The 22,612-nt window shown below is 37.1% G+C and overlaps 1 protein-coding gene and 1 long non-coding RNA gene across 30 annotated transcripts in view; one reads left to right on the forward strand and one right to left on the reverse strand.

The window, feature by feature from the left end:
• Nucleotides 1-7,520: 7,520 nt before the first annotated feature.
• Nucleotides 7,521-17,106, forward strand: LOC141571666 (uncharacterized). Its single transcript, XR_012496639.1, has 3 exons — nucleotides 7,521-7,657; nucleotides 11,835-11,917; nucleotides 16,960-17,106. It is a non-coding gene; the product is annotated as an uncharacterized LOC141571666 (long non-coding RNA).
• Nucleotides 9,636-22,612, reverse strand: part of DST (dystonin) — a 428,022-nt gene continuing 415,045 nt past the window's right edge. For 14 of the 29 annotated variants that reach the window (XM_019734631.2, XM_019734623.2, XM_019734629.2 and 11 more), the window contains 9 exons: nucleotides 21,311-21,465; nucleotides 21,057-21,131; nucleotides 20,132-20,149; nucleotides 17,301-17,418; nucleotides 15,889-15,960; nucleotides 14,760-14,959; nucleotides 14,226-14,336; nucleotides 11,510-11,633; nucleotides 9,636-10,668 (listed from right to left, as the gene is read on the reverse strand). In XM_019734631.2, the coding sequence (XP_019590190.2) occupies nucleotides 10,406-10,668; nucleotides 11,510-11,633; nucleotides 14,226-14,336; nucleotides 14,760-14,959; nucleotides 15,889-15,960; nucleotides 17,301-17,418; nucleotides 20,132-20,149; nucleotides 21,057-21,131; nucleotides 21,311-21,465 (1,136 nt within the window). In that variant the 3' untranslated portion in view covers nucleotides 9,636-10,405. The remainder of the gene's footprint in view (nucleotides 10,669-11,509; nucleotides 11,634-14,225; nucleotides 14,337-14,759; nucleotides 14,960-15,888; nucleotides 15,961-17,300; nucleotides 17,419-20,131; nucleotides 20,150-21,056; nucleotides 21,132-21,310; nucleotides 21,466-22,612) is intronic. The other 15 variants (XM_019734644.2, XM_074333118.1, XM_019734643.2 and 12 more) reach the window with 5 other exon arrangements.

Here is a 22,612-nt window from a genome sequence, read left to right on the forward strand (position 1 = left end):
CAGACAACTGTGAATTATGGTTGCAAGAAGGTGTGTTTTAAACTGTGCCATAAATCATCCTCCATCATGAAAACGCTCTGTGTCACACATCTCTTCTGGTGTACGGCAATTTCTGTCAAATAAAAACATTACAGTGCGTCCTCATCCACCTTATTCACCAGATCTGGCACTGAGTGACTTCTGACTCTTCCCCAGTCAAAATGACCATGAAAGGTAAACATTTTGAATCGATTCAGGACATCAAGACAGCCATGACAGTGAAACAAAAGACACTAATGAAAGAGGACTTCCAGAACTGCTTCAGAAAGTGGCAACAATGATGGGATGAGTGTGTTCAAAGTGAGAGGAGTATTTTGCGGGGGATTAATGGCAATGTGCCTTATACTTTAATAAATATTTCTTTTATTTTAAACATTCAGATTTTTTTGTCACACCTCATATATGGCATGAAAAGCACTATCTCAACTGTTTATGGATTGTTTAACAATAATTCATAGGCAAGCTGGCTCACAGCTGCTGCAAAAAACAGTAAGCAGTGTAGCTTTATTATACATAAAATTTCTTAGATAAACCATAGTTCGAACTCCTAGTCCCTGCTCTTGAGGTGTTTTGCACACTTCAGTTTTCTAGAGAACACTATGAAACAGTTCCTCTGAATATGAAAGTGATCTCACTGGTACACACCAAATGTAAAACCACACTGGGACGTGCAAACAAGGCGAGAGGGCCCATAAGAACATGTTTTATCTGTTGCCAAACTTATTACTCCTGCTCCACAAAAGAGTGTGGGTCTTTTTAAATGCATGTGTTGCAAATGTGGGATCCCTTGGACGAAAATTTGAATTGAGTATTAACCCCAACCATCTAGTGATTCCTGGGAGCTCCTAGGCAGCAGAGGAGCATGTAGGTGCCAATAACAAGCACATATTCCCAACCATAGAATTGTGTTCCCAGGCGGAGAGAATCTAAGTCTCCATAGAGCAGCAACTTAGCATCTCCGAGGTTACCAAGGGAAGGCAGTTAAGAGGAGAATGAGGCAAGATAACAGTTGACCAGGATGGGGAGAGGTGGGTTCTACTGAGTGCCCATCCTGGAGTCTTCACCCCATCAATCCTCTCACTGTATTTGAGGAATGTTTGTTCACGAACTTCCCTGTGTCTCTGCATCATCCCTACTATGAAGCCATCGGTGCCCATTTGTACTTTAACCTGCTTTTTGTTTCTTGTTTCGAGTGCCAGATAACACTCCTTCTGCAGCTTGGGATAGACAATCTTTGCTTGAATGTTTGTGTTGCTCATTGTCCAATACTATAAGTAACGTTTTAGTAAAGTGAAGTTTTGAAGAAACATTGCTCTTCCAATCTAGATTGTGTTGAAGCAGTCAATGAATTTTGATGTATCATATTTTTCATGTGTGATGAAAATGACTTTGAGATTGTTTTAAGAGGTTTTTAGACCAGTCTCTTCATTACATAAAGAAGTTAAGGGATTAGAAGAAAGCTTTTCTGGTTTAGTATTGTGGTAGGCTACTTTCAAAGATGGCCCTCAGTGATCCCTGCCTCCTGGGAGTTATGCATCGTGTAACCCTGCCCTGGAGTGTGGGCTGGGCTTAGTGATTTGCTCCTAACAGAATATGGCAAAAGTGATAGGATACAATTTCCATGCTTAGATTATGATGACTGTAACTCAGTCTTGTTAGACTCTACCGTCTTTTTGACTCGCACACTTTGATGAAGCAAGCTGCCATGTGAGAGGGGCCATGTGGCAAGGAACTGAGGGTGGCCAGCCCTCCAGTCAATAGTTAGCAAGGAACTGAGGCCCTTAACCCAACAGCCTATGAGGAATGGAATCTTGATGAATAACCACTCAATGTGTGAACGTTAAAGTGGATCCTGCCCCAAATGAACTGTGACAAAGATGACTGTGGCCCCAGCTGGCACCTTGATTACAGCCTCGTAAGAGACACTAAAGCAAAGGACCCAACTAACGCTCGCCTGGGTTCCTGATCACTGAAACTGTGAGACGAGTTTCTTGAAATCACCAAGTTTGTTGATTTGGGCAATTGTTGTCCAGCACTGGAAAGCAATGCAAGTATCATCCTATTTCCAGTTTTAAAGGCTAAAATAACTACAGATAAATAATTTACAGCATCTTTGGCCTTCTCTAGTTTAAGGACATAATTGGAGATACCAAAATGAAACTACAGTATGACATCAAAAATTTAAAGCAAATTAACAATTACCTCACCCCACCCCCAATTTATCAGTGATTTCTTTTGAGTAGTGGGGTGATGAGTGATTTTTTCTTCTTTGTACTTTTATGTATTAACTAAATTTTCTACAATTAACAAGTGTAGTTAATCAGAAACTGATAATAAAATGTGTCACTGAATGTATAAAATATCCCACTCCCAAAATGCAGTCACTATAAATCAAAGGACGGTCCTAAATAAAAGTCTTCCACTGAATTAACTACCTTTCAAACATGGTTTGACAAAAGCAAATGATTCTAACACTGATATATTAAACCGATATTTAAAAGATACATTTCAGAAGTCTGTGAGAGTAAGAATGAGCAAAAGAAAACATTTATGAAAAGTACCACCTAATTTGAAATATAGTTGAGTGATAGAATCAGGATAAATGCCTAGGAAAGCACCTTTTAAAGTACTGTTGTCAATCTGACCAAAAACCAAGCAGGGAAATCATAATGTATATCATTCCTTACATATCTTTATTAGATCTTTTCGTTAGGTCACATATATGTTTCTCTACACCTGAAATAAAGTTTTGAAAACAACTTGATTTGAAAATACTACACCATGACATAGTCAGTGAAGAGTTCCAACATTTATCCATATACATTGTCAATGAACTTGAGTCTAATTCAAATCTAATTCAAGTAAGTCATTTAGGATACCTATTTGGCAGCAGGAGGAATAAGGACTCTTTAGTAATTAAGCAATGAAGCAACTTTACAGAGGAACTCATTATGTATCTTGTAATGGTTGGAGGGGAGGGGAGTGTTAAATATTAGCTGCCTCAAATCAGACCATCTCACTCAGCAGACCAATTTTAAAAGGTCGTTACTTCTTGGGAACCAGATAATCAGATGAGACATGAAACAATGGAAAATTAGTCTACTTGTGGAACACAAACATTTCCAACACTCCAAAGAAGACACTAAAACTATTTTAAGATGAAGCTTGCTGCTCTAAAAAAATCCAGATGTGACATGGTTTCCTGAGAGAGGTCATGATCATGTCTTCTTTATGAAGTTACCTTCTTTAGAAAACAATGGTAAATGGTGAGGTGTAGTCGAATGATTATTGGTCTCTGCATGAAAAGATTTAGCTACACACTCATTTTCTAGCTGTGTGAGCCTAGACTAATAACAACCTCTATAGCTTCGTTTAAATTATTCATTAAATTCAAATAGTACTTATCTTCTATTTAAGTGACTGGTTGGGAACCTCATATAAGACACATATTTGTGTCAAGAGCTTTAGTAACCCAAACTGAGACACAAAAGTAAGACAAAAATCAATATGGGCATAATTAAGTATACATAAAGAAGCAAAAGGTTTCCCAAGAAAAACAACTCCAAATTAGTTCATGATCAGATATGGCATTGTAAAGTTTATGTTTTACATCTGAAGACATTGCTTCAAATCTGTTCTATTCCTCTGAGTTCACCAGAAGTGTATGTGAATTAAGAAGGTATATGTCAATTAAGAAAGTCAATTGTTAAGAAGGTAACTAAATTATTGACCAGAATATATGTCCACTGACAGGCTATTTTTGAAACAAACTTTCCTACACTAGTAACTAAGAACATGACCATGTATGTTTTCCTACCTGGTTGGTCCTTTCAGAAATGTAGTCTTTGTGGTCCATTTTTAACTCATGCCCATAGCCAAATCTAATAAGCATATATTAATATACCATACTCCTGAAGTTTGACACTTCTGCGTCCTTGAAAAGCCAAAGTTACACACACACGTACGCACACCATCTCCCTACTTGGGACTTTGAAGCATAACTCATCCCAGCTGAAAGGCAGACTCTTCCACCCCCTTCCACACTCTAGGAAGTGACTACTGCTTTCTCCTTGCAGATTCGGTCATAAGCACAGTACAAATCAATGAAGACTTGGAACAGCTGAGACTAATTTTTAACAAACTGCTGAAGCCACCAAAACTCACATTCCTGCAATTCTTAGACAATGCCCCAGATATAAGTCACTCTTGGTCATACATCCGCTCCTGTGTGCTCATCCAGACTGCTCTAGCCTTCTACCACCCTGATCCAAACTCCTAACCACAATGTTTTCCTCCCAAACCCCTGCTTTTGGGTGCCTAAAACCTGATTCTGGGGTAAAAACCCATCCTTCACTCTCTGCTACCTTCCATTACTCTAATCCCTTGCTCTTTCTGTTGAGCCTGACTGGAAAAACCCCAGCTCCAGATCAATGAACTTCCTGTCCCATATTCCACCAAGCAGTGCCCTGTAGATCCGGGTAACTATAAACCCATGGTCTCAGCTATTTCAAACCTTCTCTGCTCAACTCAAATAACCGAAACTTGTAACTGATTCCTTAACTCAAGGCAGGACAGATCTTCTAATCTGCTGGCAGAAGTCAGTGCAGGGTAACTCAACTTCTTTTGTCCCATCTTAACCACTTTTTCTTCCAGTCCTTCATATCAAAAGGCACATCCCTCTCCTTGAGGCCAGTTCCTCCAACTTGATGTCTGGGGGAGACTTTGGAAGGAGGAGATAAACAGGCGGCCATTAGAGGAGCACAAATGAGAGGAACAAGGGCCAGAACTGTGGCTTCAGGAATATTGATGTGTCCCCTCCACCCACCACCCTCAACTTTGAAGAGAACAGCTAACCAAGACAATGTGGGCATACCTCAGAGATATTACAAGTCATAATCTTTTTTTGCTGGTGGAGGGCCTTGCCTTCAGTTTGTATAAAATGGAACCCTGGTGAAGCACAGTAAAATGAAGCGTAATAAAGTGAGACATGCCTGTGCTCACGCAGCACCACTAGCACAGGTGTGCATCCTTGAATAACATGTGCAGAGGGGAAAGGAACTGGATAGCAAACTTCTACTCGGTGGAAAAAGATGGTTGTGAAGAGGTAGAAAGAGGAAAATAGTGTACAACAGTGATTTAACAGTTAAGGATCAAATTAACAGTGATCCTTAAAATAAAATGTATGCAAGGTGACCTTATAGGATGTGGGGGAAAAAACATGAGATTCATATTTGCATCTCATCTAAAAGGAGGAGGAAATTAACCTTCACATTTACTACAGACTGACAATGGTGCCTTGTCCTCCAGTGACATCCCAGTGTGCTCGCATGGTTGGTATCTGAGGTGACCTAAGGACAGTGTGGGAGTTCCAACAGCTCCCAAACTCCTAGTTTGCTTCAGCATGTGCAGACGGCTGTAGTTTATCTACATCAAGATGGATGAATTTATATATTTTATCTTTTTAAACAAAATAATCTTTACAAAATGTGGCTTATATGGATCCCTGCAAAAAACCAAAACCAAAACAAAAACATGGGTTTAAGAAACAAATAAGAAAATGGCAGAGATGACACTTCTAGAATAAGCCCTTCATCAACCACATCATGAGTTAAACCAGCGAGGATCTTATCAGATTTGACAAGAATTTGGCCAAAAAAAAATGTCAAGACTGTTTGAAATTAGTACGTATACCAACAACAAATGTTGTTAAAGCTAAATCTCTAACATTATATTAAGCCTTGAGAAATTAGCTAATGATAAAATACATGAAAATAATATCTTAGAAGAAATTAAAATACATTCAAAGAAAGTGTTTGCTCAAAAAACTTACTGATAGAAATATGCCACCAAAGAAGTCTGGAAAACACTGGCATAGGAGGCAGATTCTAAGGCTGTGGGAAGTAAATTTTCTCATCCTTGCGCTGGGGCAAAAGTAGCTGTACTTTAGAATTAGTAACATTCTAAAAGAATGTTTTGTTTTTGTTTGATGATAACTTTTGAAAACTTTTTTTTAATTAGTTTCAGGTGTACAAAACAATGTAATAGATATTTATAGCCCTCACAAAGTGATAACTTCCCTCCTCCAATCTACTACCCCTCTGACATCGTACATACTGTGTTTCCCTGAAAATAATACCGGGTCTTACATTAATTTTTGCTCCAAAAGATGCATTAGGGCTTGTGTTCAGGTGATGTCATCCTGACTAATCATGCTAGGGCTTATTTTCCGGTTACGTCTTATTTTCATGGAAACACGGTAGCTGTTACAGTTCCACTGACTCTATTTTATTCTTATCTCCTATATAGTCTTTAATTTCCAATAACAGAGCAAAATAAAACTGTGGGTAAACTAATACAGAGTTCCTTTGAACACGTTTTGCTTTGCAAATATGCTTAATTTGCCACATTGGAAGCAGAAGCAAAAAAAAAAACTCCCCGTTTTTGTTGTTTTTCATTCTAACTAGATATTCAAAATCTCTGCAGACACCAGAATTACATAAAATTAACCTGAGTTGTATAATTCAGCAGGTTAAGTCAGATATTTTAAATAGTCATATGAACTATTTCTTGCCAAAACATCTCACCCATGACTCTATTCACTTCCAAGCATATTTTGGTGACCACCAAGTCAACCTCTCACATGACTCAAGGGAACTGAGTTACTAAAGCACCAAAAGACAAAGCTAAAGTGTCGTCTTCTTTGTGGGACTCCAAAGAGAAGTCCACAGCCAGGTGGCAATGGCATCAGACACACACAATAGCTTGGGCACTTGCAAATATACTATTGGGTGGTATGAGACCACCCATGTGACAATAAAGTACATGCATTTTAAAGCACTTTGTCAAAAAGAAGTAACTACACCTCATTATAACTTCCCTTGTTGCAAATACAGCAAGTTTTAGAATGATCAAAAACAGGAAACAAGATCCTTTCCCAGACTCTCTTCATTTTTACAGGTCAATCCTCGGCGGCCAACAGGGCCCTTCCACCCCTATTTGCCATAAGAAAGGAACCAGATCTGAGATTCTGCCGGGTCCATTCACTTCTGCACTGAGGTCAAAGAGGACACTCTATTATTTCAAAAGATGATAGCAATACATGAGAATTAGTTTTTATTTTAAGACAAAACTCTACTCCCGATTCGGCTTCCCTAATGATGAATAACTGTTAAATTAAGAGGTCATTAGGCTGAGGTGGCTCTAATGTTGCGGCAGACTGCGCAAACAAACCAAAACGTAAGCCTGGAAATACGGCAAGGTTATGAAACCCACACACTAAGGACAACCCAGCACCAGCAGCCAACCAGGCTAAGGTTTCGCCAATCCATCATTTCCTTACTCGGCTACAGGTTCCTCTAGAAAAGTCTCTTCCCAGCTCCCTTTGGGGGGGGGGGGTGTTCCTAACCACTTCCGGTTTATCACTGTCCCATTTAAATCGATTTTTGGTCAAATAAACTCTTAAAATGTTTAATATGCTTCAGTTTATCTTTAACAGTTCTGGTGTCGGAAGAGGGAACCAAAGGAGACCCGCCTGTCCCCAGGAGCAAGGAACAACCTGGTGAAAGTACCTGCTGAGCCGCTTCCGCTCCCGCCGCTCCGCCGCCGCTGGGGGTTGTGGGTAAGTCCCCTCAAATCCTGGCTCCGCGGCATCCGCGTTCTGTGCTTTCAGACTTAAAGCATTTGTTTCCGGTGTGGGTCGGGAAACCAACTGGAATGGGCCAGGGCGAGCCCTCGGTGAATAAAATTTGGTTTTGAAGCTGAACTAGCAAGTTATTTTACCAACGATAATTTTGAATTACAGTGGCCACAGTGGAGAACGTTTAACCTAGAATTGTTCCTTAAATAGTTAGATAAGGTCCTTAGAGAGGTCGCCGCAGAATACATAAGCAAACCAAACTATAAGGCTGTAAATTCCTCAAGGGCACCAAACCAAAACGCTAAGGACAACCAAGCGCAAACAGCAAACTAGGCTTTAAGCTGTAGCCCATCTCTAAGTTCCTTTATTTTGCCTTTTCTCCATAAAAGTATTTCTCTGAGCTCCTGTGGGTGGAACGCTCCTAACCACTTACAGCTCGGCACTAATTTCGGTCGATTTTTGCGCGAATAAACTCTTTTTAACAATTTTAACATGCCTCAGTTTCTTTAAAAAACAACAACAATCTTTACATTAAGATAGAGTTGAGATTCATTCCAATGTCCTGTTTTTAAAAAGGAAGGAAAGAGAAAGGAAAAGAAATGTGTATAGGAATAGAGGTGTTTCTGTTGCATTCACTGAAAATTACAGGACGCTTCAGAAGTCAGCCTGAGGCTCTAGAATTCGTTCAAGAGAAAACACTATCAGGCATCAAAGTTTGAAAAGCCCCCCACCCTACCCCTAACCCCGCAATTGCTGATAACTAGGAGTAGTTAAGACTTCTCTGAAATATTTTAAACCACTTATCTTTCTCCAAAAGCTTATTTTACTACTAAAAAAAGCAACCCACCTAGCTCTTTAACAGGGGTAGCTTTCAAACAGGCTGAGATAAAATCATGCCCTTCAATTTGTCTTTGAAGTGGAAATGTGATCATATTCAAAGCACCAAAAGAATAACAACAATTTCAATTGCCTTCTTAGATGACATGCTTATAATCAAATGCATGAATTATACCATGTGATCTCCTAGGTTAGAATTACCCTTTCCGTCAAGGCTCCCACCTGAGACCCATGCTTTGAGAAAGAAGGAATTATTCTCACTTAAAAAGTGGCACCTAATTTCTGTCAGTGGAAATTCCAGTCCTTCAGTGTTGGCAACCATGAAAAAGGCCAAGCAGGGAAGACATAATAATATCCCCTTGAACCTAAAAGCCACTTCTGCCGTTTGCTGAAATAAATTTAAAAAGGCATGGGGAAAGTTGTGACCTGTCATGCCAAAAGTAACAATCTGCCATCCTTCTAATTATATTTGATGTCACTTTTATAGTCAGGAAAATTCCATAATTTGATTTTTAAAGGTACAGAGGCCAGAAGAATATCACTATATTACCTTAATAAAATCCGTCACCCCATCACAGATCCCCTGGTTTCAGTTCATATTTTTTCAGTCATTTATTTAACTGTTTTCCCCTTGAATATAAGAGGGAAGGGGACCTGTAGCCTAAGGCTGGCACATGGCTGGCAATTAAAAATATTTGTAGAATGAGTAGTGATTGCAATTTTTATTATATATTTATTATAATATTATATCCCTGTGTTTGATGTCTTCCAAATTTAGCCTGTTATACTATTAGTAAAAATACATTATACATATAAACTTTATTTTAAACAAAACAAAAAAAACAACAGGAAAAGTTCACTTTAAATAACCAGGTATTCCATATGTTCAAGTGAATATGTTTTATTAAATGCATACTAATATCTTTCTATAGTGAGTATACATAATAAGTTAAAATGTATATATTTATTAAATATAGATATAATACCAGAACATGATTATTTCAGATGAGAAATCAAAATAAACCCATTTTTAAGTATCTTTTGGTCACTCCAAATTGATATTGCTCATAAAAAAATACACTGATTTTCCCTGGGGAAAAAAATTAATTCCATAGCAACGTAGTTAAGGGACATGTTTTATTTCATAGCTTTCTGCAAGCAAAATTGCTCTGATACAAAATGAGTTCAATGATACAGGTGCTACTGTCCACTCAAGCAAAAGAAAACCTCACACTTATATGAATGCACTTTATAATCATATTCTTACAGTATAATAGATCTAATATCCAGAACACCCCTGGCCTCTTGTGAAACAATGGCACAGAAATGCTGCAAGGTTCTTGAATACCACAGCACTGGCAAGTGCTTAAAATAACTTCCCATGAGTTCTCTGTCTGAAACTGCTGGATGGATTGTGTGTGGATATACTTGTCTTTCTACCCTCCATCATCTTTTAGTTTACCTTTAAATCATGTCGAAATACATCCCTTGTGTGTGTCTTTCAGCATTTCAGAGTTTCCACAAAAGCAAGAAAATATCATGAGGTATCCTTAACGTTAGCTACTGATGTAGTACCGCAGCTGTCAGAGAGGATGTAGACTTACCTGTAGGTACAGGAATTGTTTTTAGTGTGTGCTCCACACATTACAGTGCAGAAATGTTAGTGCATGTTAAACTCTATCTTCCCCTCACATATGATGTGATTTTAACCCCAGAATGTCTGACAAAAAAAAAATTATACAGATAAAATAAAAAGACAAATACACAAATAAGGCCATCTGCAGAATTTTAAACTCACTTCTTGCAATATTTCACAATAATTTCTACATATTTTACATCTTTCAAACTTAAATAATAAATGCTCAAGGAAGGGCCTTGGTCAAACTAATTGCACTATCTCTTTGAAGATTTGTCCAATTTGCTGGCAGGAGATTTCCTCTGGGGTGTGGGTATTTTGGAAGGCTTGGCTGTGGATGGCCGAGAACCTGCTCGGGGCGTAGGTCTGTGTGTTTGCGGGACAGTCTCCACATCTGAGCACACGGACTGGATTTCTGAAATGTCAAAGTCTGATGCATCACTGCCTCGGCGGCTGCTGGCCCTACTGCCAGCCTTGCTTCCAGCTCGGCTTCCCGGTCGGCTGGGAGTCTTCTTGGGATCTGAGGAGAAAAGACAGAGATGGATCACCCTCATCACTGGGTCCATCTGCAACAGACCCTTGGAAACTAATGCCACCTTTAATCTCAATGGTTTTTCTTGACACCTAGTAGGCACTCAGGAAATATTGTGGCTTCATGGCCTTTCTCCATTCCACAAGCATAGGCAGCCTCATTCTAAGTAGATACAATATACAAAAAGCTAGATTTACAAACAAAGGTAGGTTTGGGCTTACCCCACAGGATCCCATTCACCACAAACAGACAAGAAATATACCTATAATTCAAGATTATGAGTTCTGAAGTTTAGTGTATATACCCACATGTGTGCAGTGCAAACATGGAGCAAAGTTTTAGGTGCAAGTTTGGCCCGAGGACAAGTAATTCAAAACACACAGGAATTTAAAAGACTTGAAACTCTGAGAAAACTTCATGCTTGCTGAGCACAGAATCCCAGGGGTTAGGTTCACTATTCTGTGAAGAAACCTGAGAAACACTGGTGTAAGGCCCAGCATGGCTGGGTTTTTCCAACCACCCAAAATAGAGCCCCACAGAATTTCCAAGCAGACAAAAGAATCAAGACTTTCCTGCTTGAAGGCGTAAGACACTGCTGTAGTTTTCCTACTGTTCTATAGTCATTGTCTCATCTTTCTCCCACTTTCTAACAGGGATTTTCTGCTCATTCCCATGACTCATTCATCCCCTACCTTTGCTGGAGGACTGGGGCTACGTGTCACTCCAAAAGAATACAGCATCATCAATTCCTAATTTCTTTCCCAATTAGGAATTTAATCTTCAGAGTGTACTACAAAAGCCATTAAAGAAAGAAATGTACCATACTCACCAGCAAACTGTGTTCGGACTCTGGTGGCTGCAGTTGTTATCAAGCCACTGTCTTCCCCAGAGTGGAAGCCTTTCCCTGATAAATATCCCGGAAGTCGAAGCTTGCTTCCTTGTATTGGTGTTCCCTGTATTTAACCAGTGAAAGGACAGTTCAAGATATTGCTCCTTTTCCATGATATTCTACCGACAACACTTTACAGATAGGTGGAGACCCCTTACTAGACCTCTTCAGGAGGTGGAGGGGGAGACATTTTTCAGTTAAATGAGGCATGGGGTTCTCCCTTGCTTGTTTCCAGTAATTTCTTATTCTCTCCCCGAATTCAAAGGAAAGTTTCTGAAGAAAATGAATTCATGTTGAAGAGAAAACAGACAAATGGAGATCCCCAAGGAGAAAAAGACCAATTAAACTGTGAGTACTTTAGTATCATCCAGCCTGTCAGTGAATATTACAGAGTTAAGAGGGTATTGGTAAGAAGATGGTGCCTGCACGGTATAGAGAGAAGATGGGGCTCCACAAAACTGTGCTTGGATGTTCTGCTGCCACCATTGCTTTTAAGAAACTGGGCAGAGATAGAACACCAAGGAAATAAGTGAAGCCTAGACAGCCATAATTTAACAAACTTAACTGCAACAACAACAAAGTGACATTTTTATAACTTGGTACAATGCCACTTCATTTCTTGGCTTTATCACCTTCTATGGTCAACACATGCAAGATATCTGGGCAACATTTGGGGACAATTCTTTTAATATTCTTATAGGAGTTCATTGAGACATCTAACAAAATCAATTGTTCCTCTATTAAATAGTTTTAAATGTTTAATAAATCATATGTAAGATCTTTTGAAACATCAGAATTGTGAAATTTTAACATTACTGTAATATTACATATTTATATATGTATTCTATACATACTTTTAAGTATAGAATTCATATTTGTATACATACAATACTAAAGTTTTCAAAATACTTTCACACATATAACCATAATTAATCCTCCCACTCACCTAATCACAACTTTTTAACAAATGTGGAAAAGGAGGGCCTGTGGAGGGAAGTGATTTGCCTAAGATCTGACACTCTCATCTAGTTAAATTCCTAAGAATCCCAACAATCCATGAGAGTGAGGACCCACAGTTATGAAATATATCACTTAAGGTGCCAGAATTTATTACCATGAAAGACCCAAATCATTCTTCTCTGATCACCTTGATTATTTTGATTATATGGTCACAAATCCTACCTCGTAGTCTTAAAGACACTTCTATAAGAGTATACTGTTGTTTTGTTTGGTTGGTTGTTTTGTCTGATGACAAAAATGTTTGCAATGAACCATATGGTTTTCTATTAGTCAGAATAGCATACTTAGACTTTAATTTTGGAGACTCTCTGCTTCAAAAAAAATTTGAACTAACATAGCATTATAACCCTAAATACTTAAAACAAGTACATTGCTTGAGGTTCCTGAAACTTTTCTCAGTTTTTGCTACAAGAGATCCATCATAAGTGATAGATTATCTCTAGATGTAATAATATATAATACCAGCATTTCCTGCTTGAGGGAAAGGGTGGAAATTAGGGGCGTGGGAAATGAGTAAGAGTTAAAGAATGAGTTGTTTCTGCCCCAATTCTACCCCTATCACCAATGTTATTTCCATTACTTCCGTATAAGATATGAGGGAAATGACATTTTCTCTGCCTACCTCTTATTATTCATGTGAGGATTAAATAATAAGAAAGTGTTTAAACAAGCATAAAGGAGTTTCCAAAGGCACTGTCTGTATCACTTGTATACCTGGATCCCTGCCTTTAACATGAAATACCTCCTTCAAGTCAAGAAAAGTTATTTAGGGATTTCCCTCCTAATTATTGTAATCCTTTCTAATCAAATATGTGATTATTTGGTGCTTATGTTTGTCATTTTACAGAGAAGTTCCTTTAAAAGATATATGGTTGACTTTCAATTGAATGTAAATGATCTGACATATGTGTCAATCTTGGAAAATTGTATATCACCTAAGTATCCCCATATATCATGCCATATTAAAAAGCTAGGGCTTGCTTGAATAATAATAATCATTAAAGTCTAATAATTTTGAAAATGACAGATAACTTTTTGCACACCTAAGCTCCCCAACCCCTGCTCTGATAACTAAAAGGCGTATGTCCCACCTACCCAGTGCAGTGTTCTTGGGCAGAAGCAAATACAACAGACATTCAGAATGACCTTGCCCATTGTGAACACTCAATAAATAGTCTTTTAAGTGATTCTCTTGTAAATAATACTGCCTCTCATTCTCACCTAAAGGGGGCTGGTTACATTTCTTGCCTAAATTTATTTACAAACAAAAGCATACCATCAGCTATAAAAGCAACTTTACTTAAGATTGGATATAATCTCCTGTACTTCACTTTCCCAAGAAGAGAAAAGCAAAATTAAGTATGAGTAGGAGAACAAAAAAACAAAGGAGGTACAGCACGTACAAGTGTGACTCTGTTAAACTGACACTGTTCAAAGAACTAAAACTGTCTTTTCTGGTTAACCCCTTAATCCCATGTTTTCCCAGAATTGCTGGGTTGATACTTTTTTTAATAAAAGTCTATAAAAGGACATAGTATTATCAAAATCACATATATTAAGGGGGAGGTTAAGCAGTGTTAGTGGGTGATAGTTTAAATTAAAGACTGTTAGACTAGAATCTGGGGCCTTACGATACCTCTGCAGATGGCACGGAAAAGTCTGAGCACTCTGCTGCTTTACAAGGAGTTGACATTTTGCTGTTTGTCAACCATGGTTTACCATAATTGCGTGTTAAAGGATGGAGAATCTGTATGGAACAATGGCAAATCAAATGTAAAGGATAGCAGATAAAAAAAACAAAAAAACAAAAAAAAAACAAAGGTACAGAAAAAGATTTTCATAGCAGAGTCACATTTCACAGTAAGAGTGATAATAATTAAAAAATAAATGGAAAGATTTGATGGCAAATAATACATACCAAAAAAAAAAAAAAGAAGTTTTAAAAAGAACCAATCTGAAAGGTAACCAAAGCACCTGAATAGATAGTCCCTAAATGGGCCATAAGGGAAAAGCATACATTAAAAAAAAAAAAAAAAGCCTTCATTTGCTATATTGTGAGAAGGAACACAAAAATGTGCTCCTACAAATTCTAGGGTCCTGAAATATTCAAAAGTATACTCTAGACATTGATTGTATAGTGGGAGGAAAACGTTTCATGCCCGAGTCCTACCTTGGGTGTGCTGGTGGCAGGGACCTGTGGGGAGGCCGCCTGGCCAGCCTGACTGGATACAGAAGTTGACCGGTTGGGTGAAGCTCCTCGCGACGAAGGCCGCGACCTTCGGCCCCGGGGTCGGAAAGCAGCCATACCCTGACTGGCACCATCTGCTAAAATGAACTTCTCCCGGAGTTCCATGTTTGTCCTTCCTTTAGCTGGATTGAGGACCACAGCACAATGCACACAAACAAAAGAGGAAGGGAAAAAACGGTGCTCAATTTTTTTGTGGGAAGAACAACCACCTGGCACCACAGATTACGCTGAGGATTTCAAGAACATCTTTTTGCCATGCCAATTCCAACTCAGCATAACAAAAAGGAAAATGCATTCCTTTACAATGCATTCCTTTTGTATACAAGTCAGTTTGGGAAAGAAAAGAAACAAAAAAAAGTGTGTTTATTCTAACACTAGACACCAGCCAGAATAACCACTATTAAAGAAAGATTCAGCATGAAAATGGAAAGCTCATGCTAAAATATTGTTAATCCATCAGTTACTGATGCCCACATGGGTTCATTACCCTTCCCCCACACTGAGAAAACAAGCCAGTAAAGCAGGGACTGTGTCTTTTGCATATCCTACTGAGGTAAGGAGAATGCCAGGATCTGAACATTGGGATTAATTAAATGATAGAATTACACAGAACGAGAGATGGCTTGTTATCACCATGACAACATATAAACTTTCCGGTTTTTCACTTAAATGAGGCAGCTAGTGTTTTTGTTTTATGCCTTGAAAAACTCTGTTTTACCAACATGCAATAACAAACACCAGACCCAAGGTAATCAGTAATGCAGCACTCATACAAACACATATGCACACGGAGAACACGCCACGAGAACCCAATGAGCAACGTGTTAGCATGTGCTCGATCACTTCTCCAACATCTACGTGTGCGACACACCGCAAGTGTGCAAAATTTTCAGAATTTAAATTTGGAAGCACCAGCTCAGTTGGATATGAGTTAAGCCATACGCGATGGATGAAGCGCGTTATTTTAAAAAAAAAAATAATTAAAGCCAGAAATGTAAAAGTAGGAAAGAGAAAAAAGTAAGAGGGGAGAGGCAAGAGACGGGTTGCCAACCTATAGTAGGCTGAGTAGTAGTAATTGAAGAGTTTGATTCCGAACGTAACATTTTAGTCCCATGATGATGAACTAGAAAAAATGACACAGGATACCAATCACGTTAAAGAATACTGTTAACAGGAGGAGAAACAAAGTACAGTAGTTGAATATGCAAAGGATGCTCAGATCAAGCTTTTACACACAATTGAGAGGAACAGTTGCATCAGGAAGAGCACTCAAAGGTTTGACTCAACAAGAAAAATGTATTAGGAAGACTCTGCCACAGGCACGCTAACTTTGCTAAGCCGTCCAATGAATACTACATGTTCTAATTTCTTTGTTTCATAAAGAGAGCTCTATTACCTTAGGCTGCCTTATTTTCAAAATATAAAACTAAAAGGGAACTTTTGTCATTTTACTCCTTTGTGGTTATATCTTTGACTTGCAGAGGGCAGAGCTCCTGGGTAGGGTTGTATAACAATCCACAGTGGCCTTGATAGAGAGGCAGGTCTGTGATGGCAAAGGAACTCACTCTGATATACCCTTATTTTCAGATGCCAGCACTGAAACGAAGGGGCCTGCTGAAGGAACCCTGGCCTCCCACTTGGTAGCCTAGTAGTGCTGGCACAAACATTCGTTATTGTTTGTTTGTTTAAAAGGATTAAAGTGAGCTCACAGGTTTAAGAAAAATCACAAAAATCTTATTGTTTGTTTTTTTCAAAGAAAAATGGGCCTACTGAGTAAATGGGAACTAACTAGAAAATGTAATCAAATGACCACTTGTAAGGTAAATCAATTAAGATTTACCTTCAAAAATTGGTAATAGGACCTGAAAAATACGGAAAATTAAAGCTAACCAAGGGGCTCCTAGACTGGTAGATATGGAGAGCTATAGTAATATATGTTTACATTTTTAATGCTTTAATCTGCAACTTCAAAGTAAGAGTCAAGTCAGCAGTTATTAGTTTTTAAATTTTTATATATTGCTTCCCTCATCTCCCCCTAATTTCAGAAAAACTTTCACTATCCAGTATCTTCAGTTTTCATCACATTAATTTTCTTTGCTCTTACTTTTCTATTTAATGACAGATGAAATCCATTCCTTGGTTGGTGTAATTGCTCATTTTGAAAATTGCAGATGGGAGCATCTCATGAAGAAAATCTATTCCAGTATTCCCTGCCCACCAGTCTCATATTTAGAAGTTAAAAAAATAAAAATAAAAACAAATAAAAAAATCAATGAGAAGAACATGGTTTCCATGACTGCCACAAGTTCTTTGGGTACTTTTAGGCTGAATGGTCAATGTGAAACATTTACTGTTGTAATAAATGACCAAAATTACACCCAGGTATGTTTTTTGATACTGGAAAATAATACAAAATTGATGTACTTTTACAGTGTTATTATCTTGACATAAGTATCTCCTTACCCCTGCAAGGATCATTTTTCACTAAGAACTCATCAAGTGCCATCCATCCACCTCCAACACGAACCATCACGGTACTTCGGAGGATTCGAACAAGTCGCAGTTGCTGGGAGTCTCCAAACTGTGAAGATGAAGAAAGAAGAACCTCTAATTGTCAAAAGTAATTCTACACTCAAGGATGATGTGTAATCTGCAGTAGCTTAAGCAACCAACTTTTAATTTTTTGCTTAGTTCACAGCGATTAGTAAAATCTCAGAAAAAGGTGTTTGTAATGATCTGCGTTAGGCTGCTGCATGCTGATTTAGCCCAAAGGAAGTAGTTTGAAAAAGGATAACAAAGGGTATCAAGTATATTAAAGATTTCTTCAAAAAATAATTTTTCTTTCTTATGACAGAAACAACATTAGTAAGGTGGTGATTGAAAAATGTTTATAGAAATTAAACACAGCCATGAAAATAAGCACTGGCCCACTTGCCAGGGTTTATACAAAATAAGATGATTCTAAAGAAAATTTAATAAACTTTGATTTTTCAATAAAACTTTCTCTTACACTAAAACTGTTTGCCACTGAAATCTGGGGGAGAAATCTTCACAAACCCATTTTGTTTTCTCTAAGAGCAGTTTTGACTGAAGGGTATAAAGAAGTAAGTGAACATGAAAAATAAAATTTTCAGAGCCAAACAAAAGTTCTGCATCACTAATGATCTAGTAAACCAATCTGTTACAGACTGGGTTAATGTGCCATTTTAGATTACGGTAATATGAGAATAGTCACTGACATTAATGATACAGCTTTCAAATCTAAAAGGCTTTCATTTAAAGCTGTTCTCATACTTGCTGACACTAATAAGCAATTGTCTTATTCTTGCCCTTTCAATGGTTCTCCAATCACCTGGATGTGCTCTAAATTCTGCAAGTCCTGAATAAATGTCTAGACTACAGGTAGTTTCTGACCACAAAGTTTATGTGTTTTGAAAGCCCATGAGAAATGATTTTATACTTTTAAATCATTTCTAATAGGCCCACGTCCAACTTATAAAAGCCACCACACTGAATTTCACGGTTGCCAACCCAACTGATACCATAGCAAAATGAACAGTCAATTAAACATAAATAGCTTCTTTTTTAAAGCAAGTAAAATACAATTGTGACTTTGACTATTTGTCTAGGCTTATGATGGATAAACAGAAACTTTTAAGTAGAAACAATCTGCTACTTTTCAATAAGCTTTACCCCTGAGTTTCAGGAAGCAAACCGTAAAACAAAGCCAACCATTCAAGACCCTGAAACTCAGAAGGACCTGTAAAATTAGTTCCAGCAGGAACTGATGCATTTTACATCAACCCTTTTTATATTGCTATTTCTAAGTCCACCTTTAAGACTTGAGATTTAAACTTTCCTATAATTGAACCTGCTCCTGAAATGTAATCAAAAGGTAAAAATCAAAATACATATTTTTTTGTTAGAAAAAAATTTGGTGCTGCTAATAAGCAAAGGGAAAGGAGGGGATTTAAAGAAAATTACCCTTAAGGAACCAGATAATTGGACCAGACACTTTTGGTTCGAGATTATGTTCAAAATAAAAGTTTTAAGGAACTAAAGTACTTTATACAGATGAAATTCCGATTCTAATAAATATGAATGATTTTAAATTTTATTTTAAGAAGGCATTCTCTAGACAGCTAACATTGTCTTCAGAATTTCCCCAAGAGCCAAACTACGCGACAAGAAAAAACAGACTGATGTCGTTCTTTGTGCTTTCAGTGAAGAAAACCTTTTGAGGTTGAATATTATATCCTCTCTACAAATAAAAGGTACCATCCCAATTGCTGAGTCAGAAAATAACAAGGATGGAAAAGTAAATTATTAGGTATTATATCTAGTGGAAGATTTAAAAACAACTATTCAAAGTAACTGAAAATGTCTATTTGAAAAAATGATGTGCTTGCAATAAATGGGGATCATAGTAATCTGAAGCTTAAGATGTAACATGGGCTTAAAAACTGAATGGCAGAATAATATCTAATATGATAAAGTCAGGTACTATGAATAGCACCGTTCTTTCCAAAAGCGTACATAAAAAACTCTTTTCCTTGTTTAAGTCAAAACACAATTTCTCTTGTCTTTAGTTCTAAAACTCTGATCATGGCGCAGTGCCACTGAACAGCTTATAGTCACTTAAATGTGAGGTGAAAATGGCACAAAGTGAGACTTCAAGATTTCATATAAGGTACAAGAGATATATTTCCTCAAAAGGAATAACCATTTAAAACCTCCAGGGTTAAAATTTGTACTCAGAGGATGCAATGTTCTAAATCAATGATTTAGAACTAGTGGACAATAATCGCTGCTTTGGAGAGAGCACATTTCCTGTGGCTGAGTGGCATGGAAACCGCTCAGTACCCTGCCTTTCCATGTCACTGCCCAATGCTGACCCTTGTCTAGCTACTGTATTCAGTACATCCTGAGTGTTTAAATAAATACCAGTGAGGCTATATAGAGATGTATGTTCCAGGGAGTACTTGCGGAAAATATATACTATAATAGTATTATCAAAAATGGGAACAGAAAATTGTTTTGTAACATGGTAACCAGCCATGCTACAACTCATTATCTGGTTTGCTTAAAAGTAATCTCCTCATTTGAGACACAAGGCAAAAAGGAATCCTGGATCAAGGACCCTTATAGCGTTTACAGAAACACCACGCCAACCAACAATGTAGTAGCTAGGGGGCAGCATGGGAAAGATTGGCCATGGCAAGCTGTAATGACTATGAATTAAAGTTAAAAAAAAAATCATTGGGAACTTGAGAATACATTCCACTGATTTATACCTGATTTCCCAGGAAGAACTGATAAAAAAAAAATGAAAATGGAAGAAAGATATAATTAGTTCAACAGGAAACGTTCCATATGGCTCTAGAACACACACACACACTCACACTCCTGGCTTCTAAATATAGTATCTAGTTTAGAGATGTGCAAGTATCCACTTGTCCCAACTTCAAACCTAATAATCAGAAAATTTTTCTATAGGAATTTTTTTGAAAAATATTTGAGATTCAAATTTAAGTTAAAAATTCAAATACTTAGATGAACAATTTTAAATGTGGAAATATACAAATAAGAATAAATAATGTTTCATTTCTAAGTATAATACTATACTGTATCAGGGAAACTCAGCACATTTCCTGTCTAGCTACTATTATGTGTAAGAGATTTTCCAAAAAAGAGCAAAAAAGAGAGTGACAAAGTCACACCGGTCTTCAAGTAACTGTTATGAAGAAGGTAACCCCAGTTATTGAGATTTTGAATAAAAGGAAAAAATCACTGCACAAGTGGAAAACATTGCCTCCTTTTCATATTTATAAAAATAAGTCAACATTTTTAACTTCATGGTTCTGGCTTGGAATAGCTTTGTCACTAAAAATATGAATGAAAACTTACCTCTAATCATAAAAAAGTATATTATAAAGTAATATGGAGCAATGTAAATATAAGACGTGTTTTACTGTGAATGTTTTTCTCCTTCAAAATAACGTACATGTTGTACATGTCAAAGATATGTCCTTATATACAAAATGTAGGCTATTTTTATATAATTTTAAATGATAAGAATTGGAAATTCATATACCATTACATTTTGACATGAAGTAAAAGTAAACACTTAGCATTCCTGGAAAACAACACAAATCAAATTATATATAAATTGCAATTTTTATCCTTTAAAAGAACTACAAGGTTATTTTGAAAACTTACCCTGTATTTGTTATCTCCAATCTGTTCAACTTGAAATCGTTTTGCACATTTACACTTAGCCACCTGCCTTGTCACCTGCCAAAAGCAATGATGAAATGTCCACTTTAATGTTAATATTACATAGTGAATCCTTGAAACCTTGACATAACTACTAAACATGGAAATCAGTAAAGTGGCTGTATGAATTGTGCATGCTATCTGGGCAGAACACACTGTAGTATTATTGTTTTAAGTGGTGGAAAGATAATGAGTACCTCATCTTCGATTTTGTCAGCATCGGTGATGGGTTTATATGCATCTTTATTTGGGTGAAGGGCGGCTACAAATTCATAGTAATCAATATACCCATCACCGTCTCTGTCAAAGATGTCTGCAACTGCACTCATCTCCAGGCGACTGGTTGGGAACTCTAAAAATTTCAAAAATAGTAAGTAGCATTACTGAGGTATAATTGACAAAATTGTAAGATATTTAAAGTGTACATTGTAATGATTTGATATAAGCATACATCGGGAAAGGATTCCTCCCATCTACTTAATTAACACATCTATCTCGTCACATATTTATCTTTTTGCTTTTGGTGAGGACATTTAAGTTCCGCTCTCTTAGCAAATTTCAATTTTACAATAGAGTCACCATGTTACACATTACATCCTTAGACCTTATTGATCCTACAGCTGAAAGTTTGAATCCTTTTACCAACCACTTCCTATCCCCACCATCCCCAGCCCCTGGCAACCACTTTTATACTATGTCTCTGAGTTTGACTTTTTAGTTAGATTCTACATATGAGTTATAATTTAGATACTCTCAAAATAAGCCATAAAATATTCCCAACGAAAGTTTATAATGCCTGCCACTTATGATAAAATTTCACAAAAAGTTTAAGTCTTTAAAAAAAAAGTAAGTAGTATAACTTGTTAATTCTGCCTCAAGGCATTCTCGACTGTACATTTTAATCTTATTGTGGCTAGTTAAATTATCAGGGTCATCAAATATATTAAAACACTTTTTTTAAAAAAAACACACACATATTTACATCATAAATTAAACCACAATTATGTGACTTAAATTTATCTTTAGTTACTACTGGGTTGAATTATTTGAAATTGCTGCTTTTCCTAGCTTGAAAACTGTTTAATATTAGTAAATTTCATATGGTTTAACTACCACTTTACTTAAAGAATTTATACGAAACTTATTTTAAGAATGACTTCCAGTAACATGTGCCAGAGATATTACATCCACACACGAATGAACCATCAAACAAGAAGATGATACATACCTTCAGAAGTTTATATTACAGAGTTCTAATTTCCTACTAATGATAATGTTAGATCAGAATGTTAATGTGAATTAGAATTAAAACAAGACTGATTTGCATTTATTGATTTCCCATTATATGTGAAGCAATTGTATAGTATTATTAACTTTATTATATTGAGGCTACAGCTTCAATAGTGTGAAGGAATCTATGGTTACACAATTAGTTACGTGTGCTTAACTCCAAAGCTATAAATTTTCCTAAGGACACTTTTTTTTGTGTGTGTGTGACT

This window comes from Rhinolophus sinicus, linkage group LG05 (assembly GCF_036562045.2).
Source record: "Rhinolophus sinicus isolate RSC01 linkage group LG05, ASM3656204v1, whole genome shotgun sequence".
Classification (NCBI taxonomy): domain Eukaryota; kingdom Metazoa; phylum Chordata; class Mammalia; order Chiroptera; family Rhinolophidae; genus Rhinolophus; species Rhinolophus sinicus.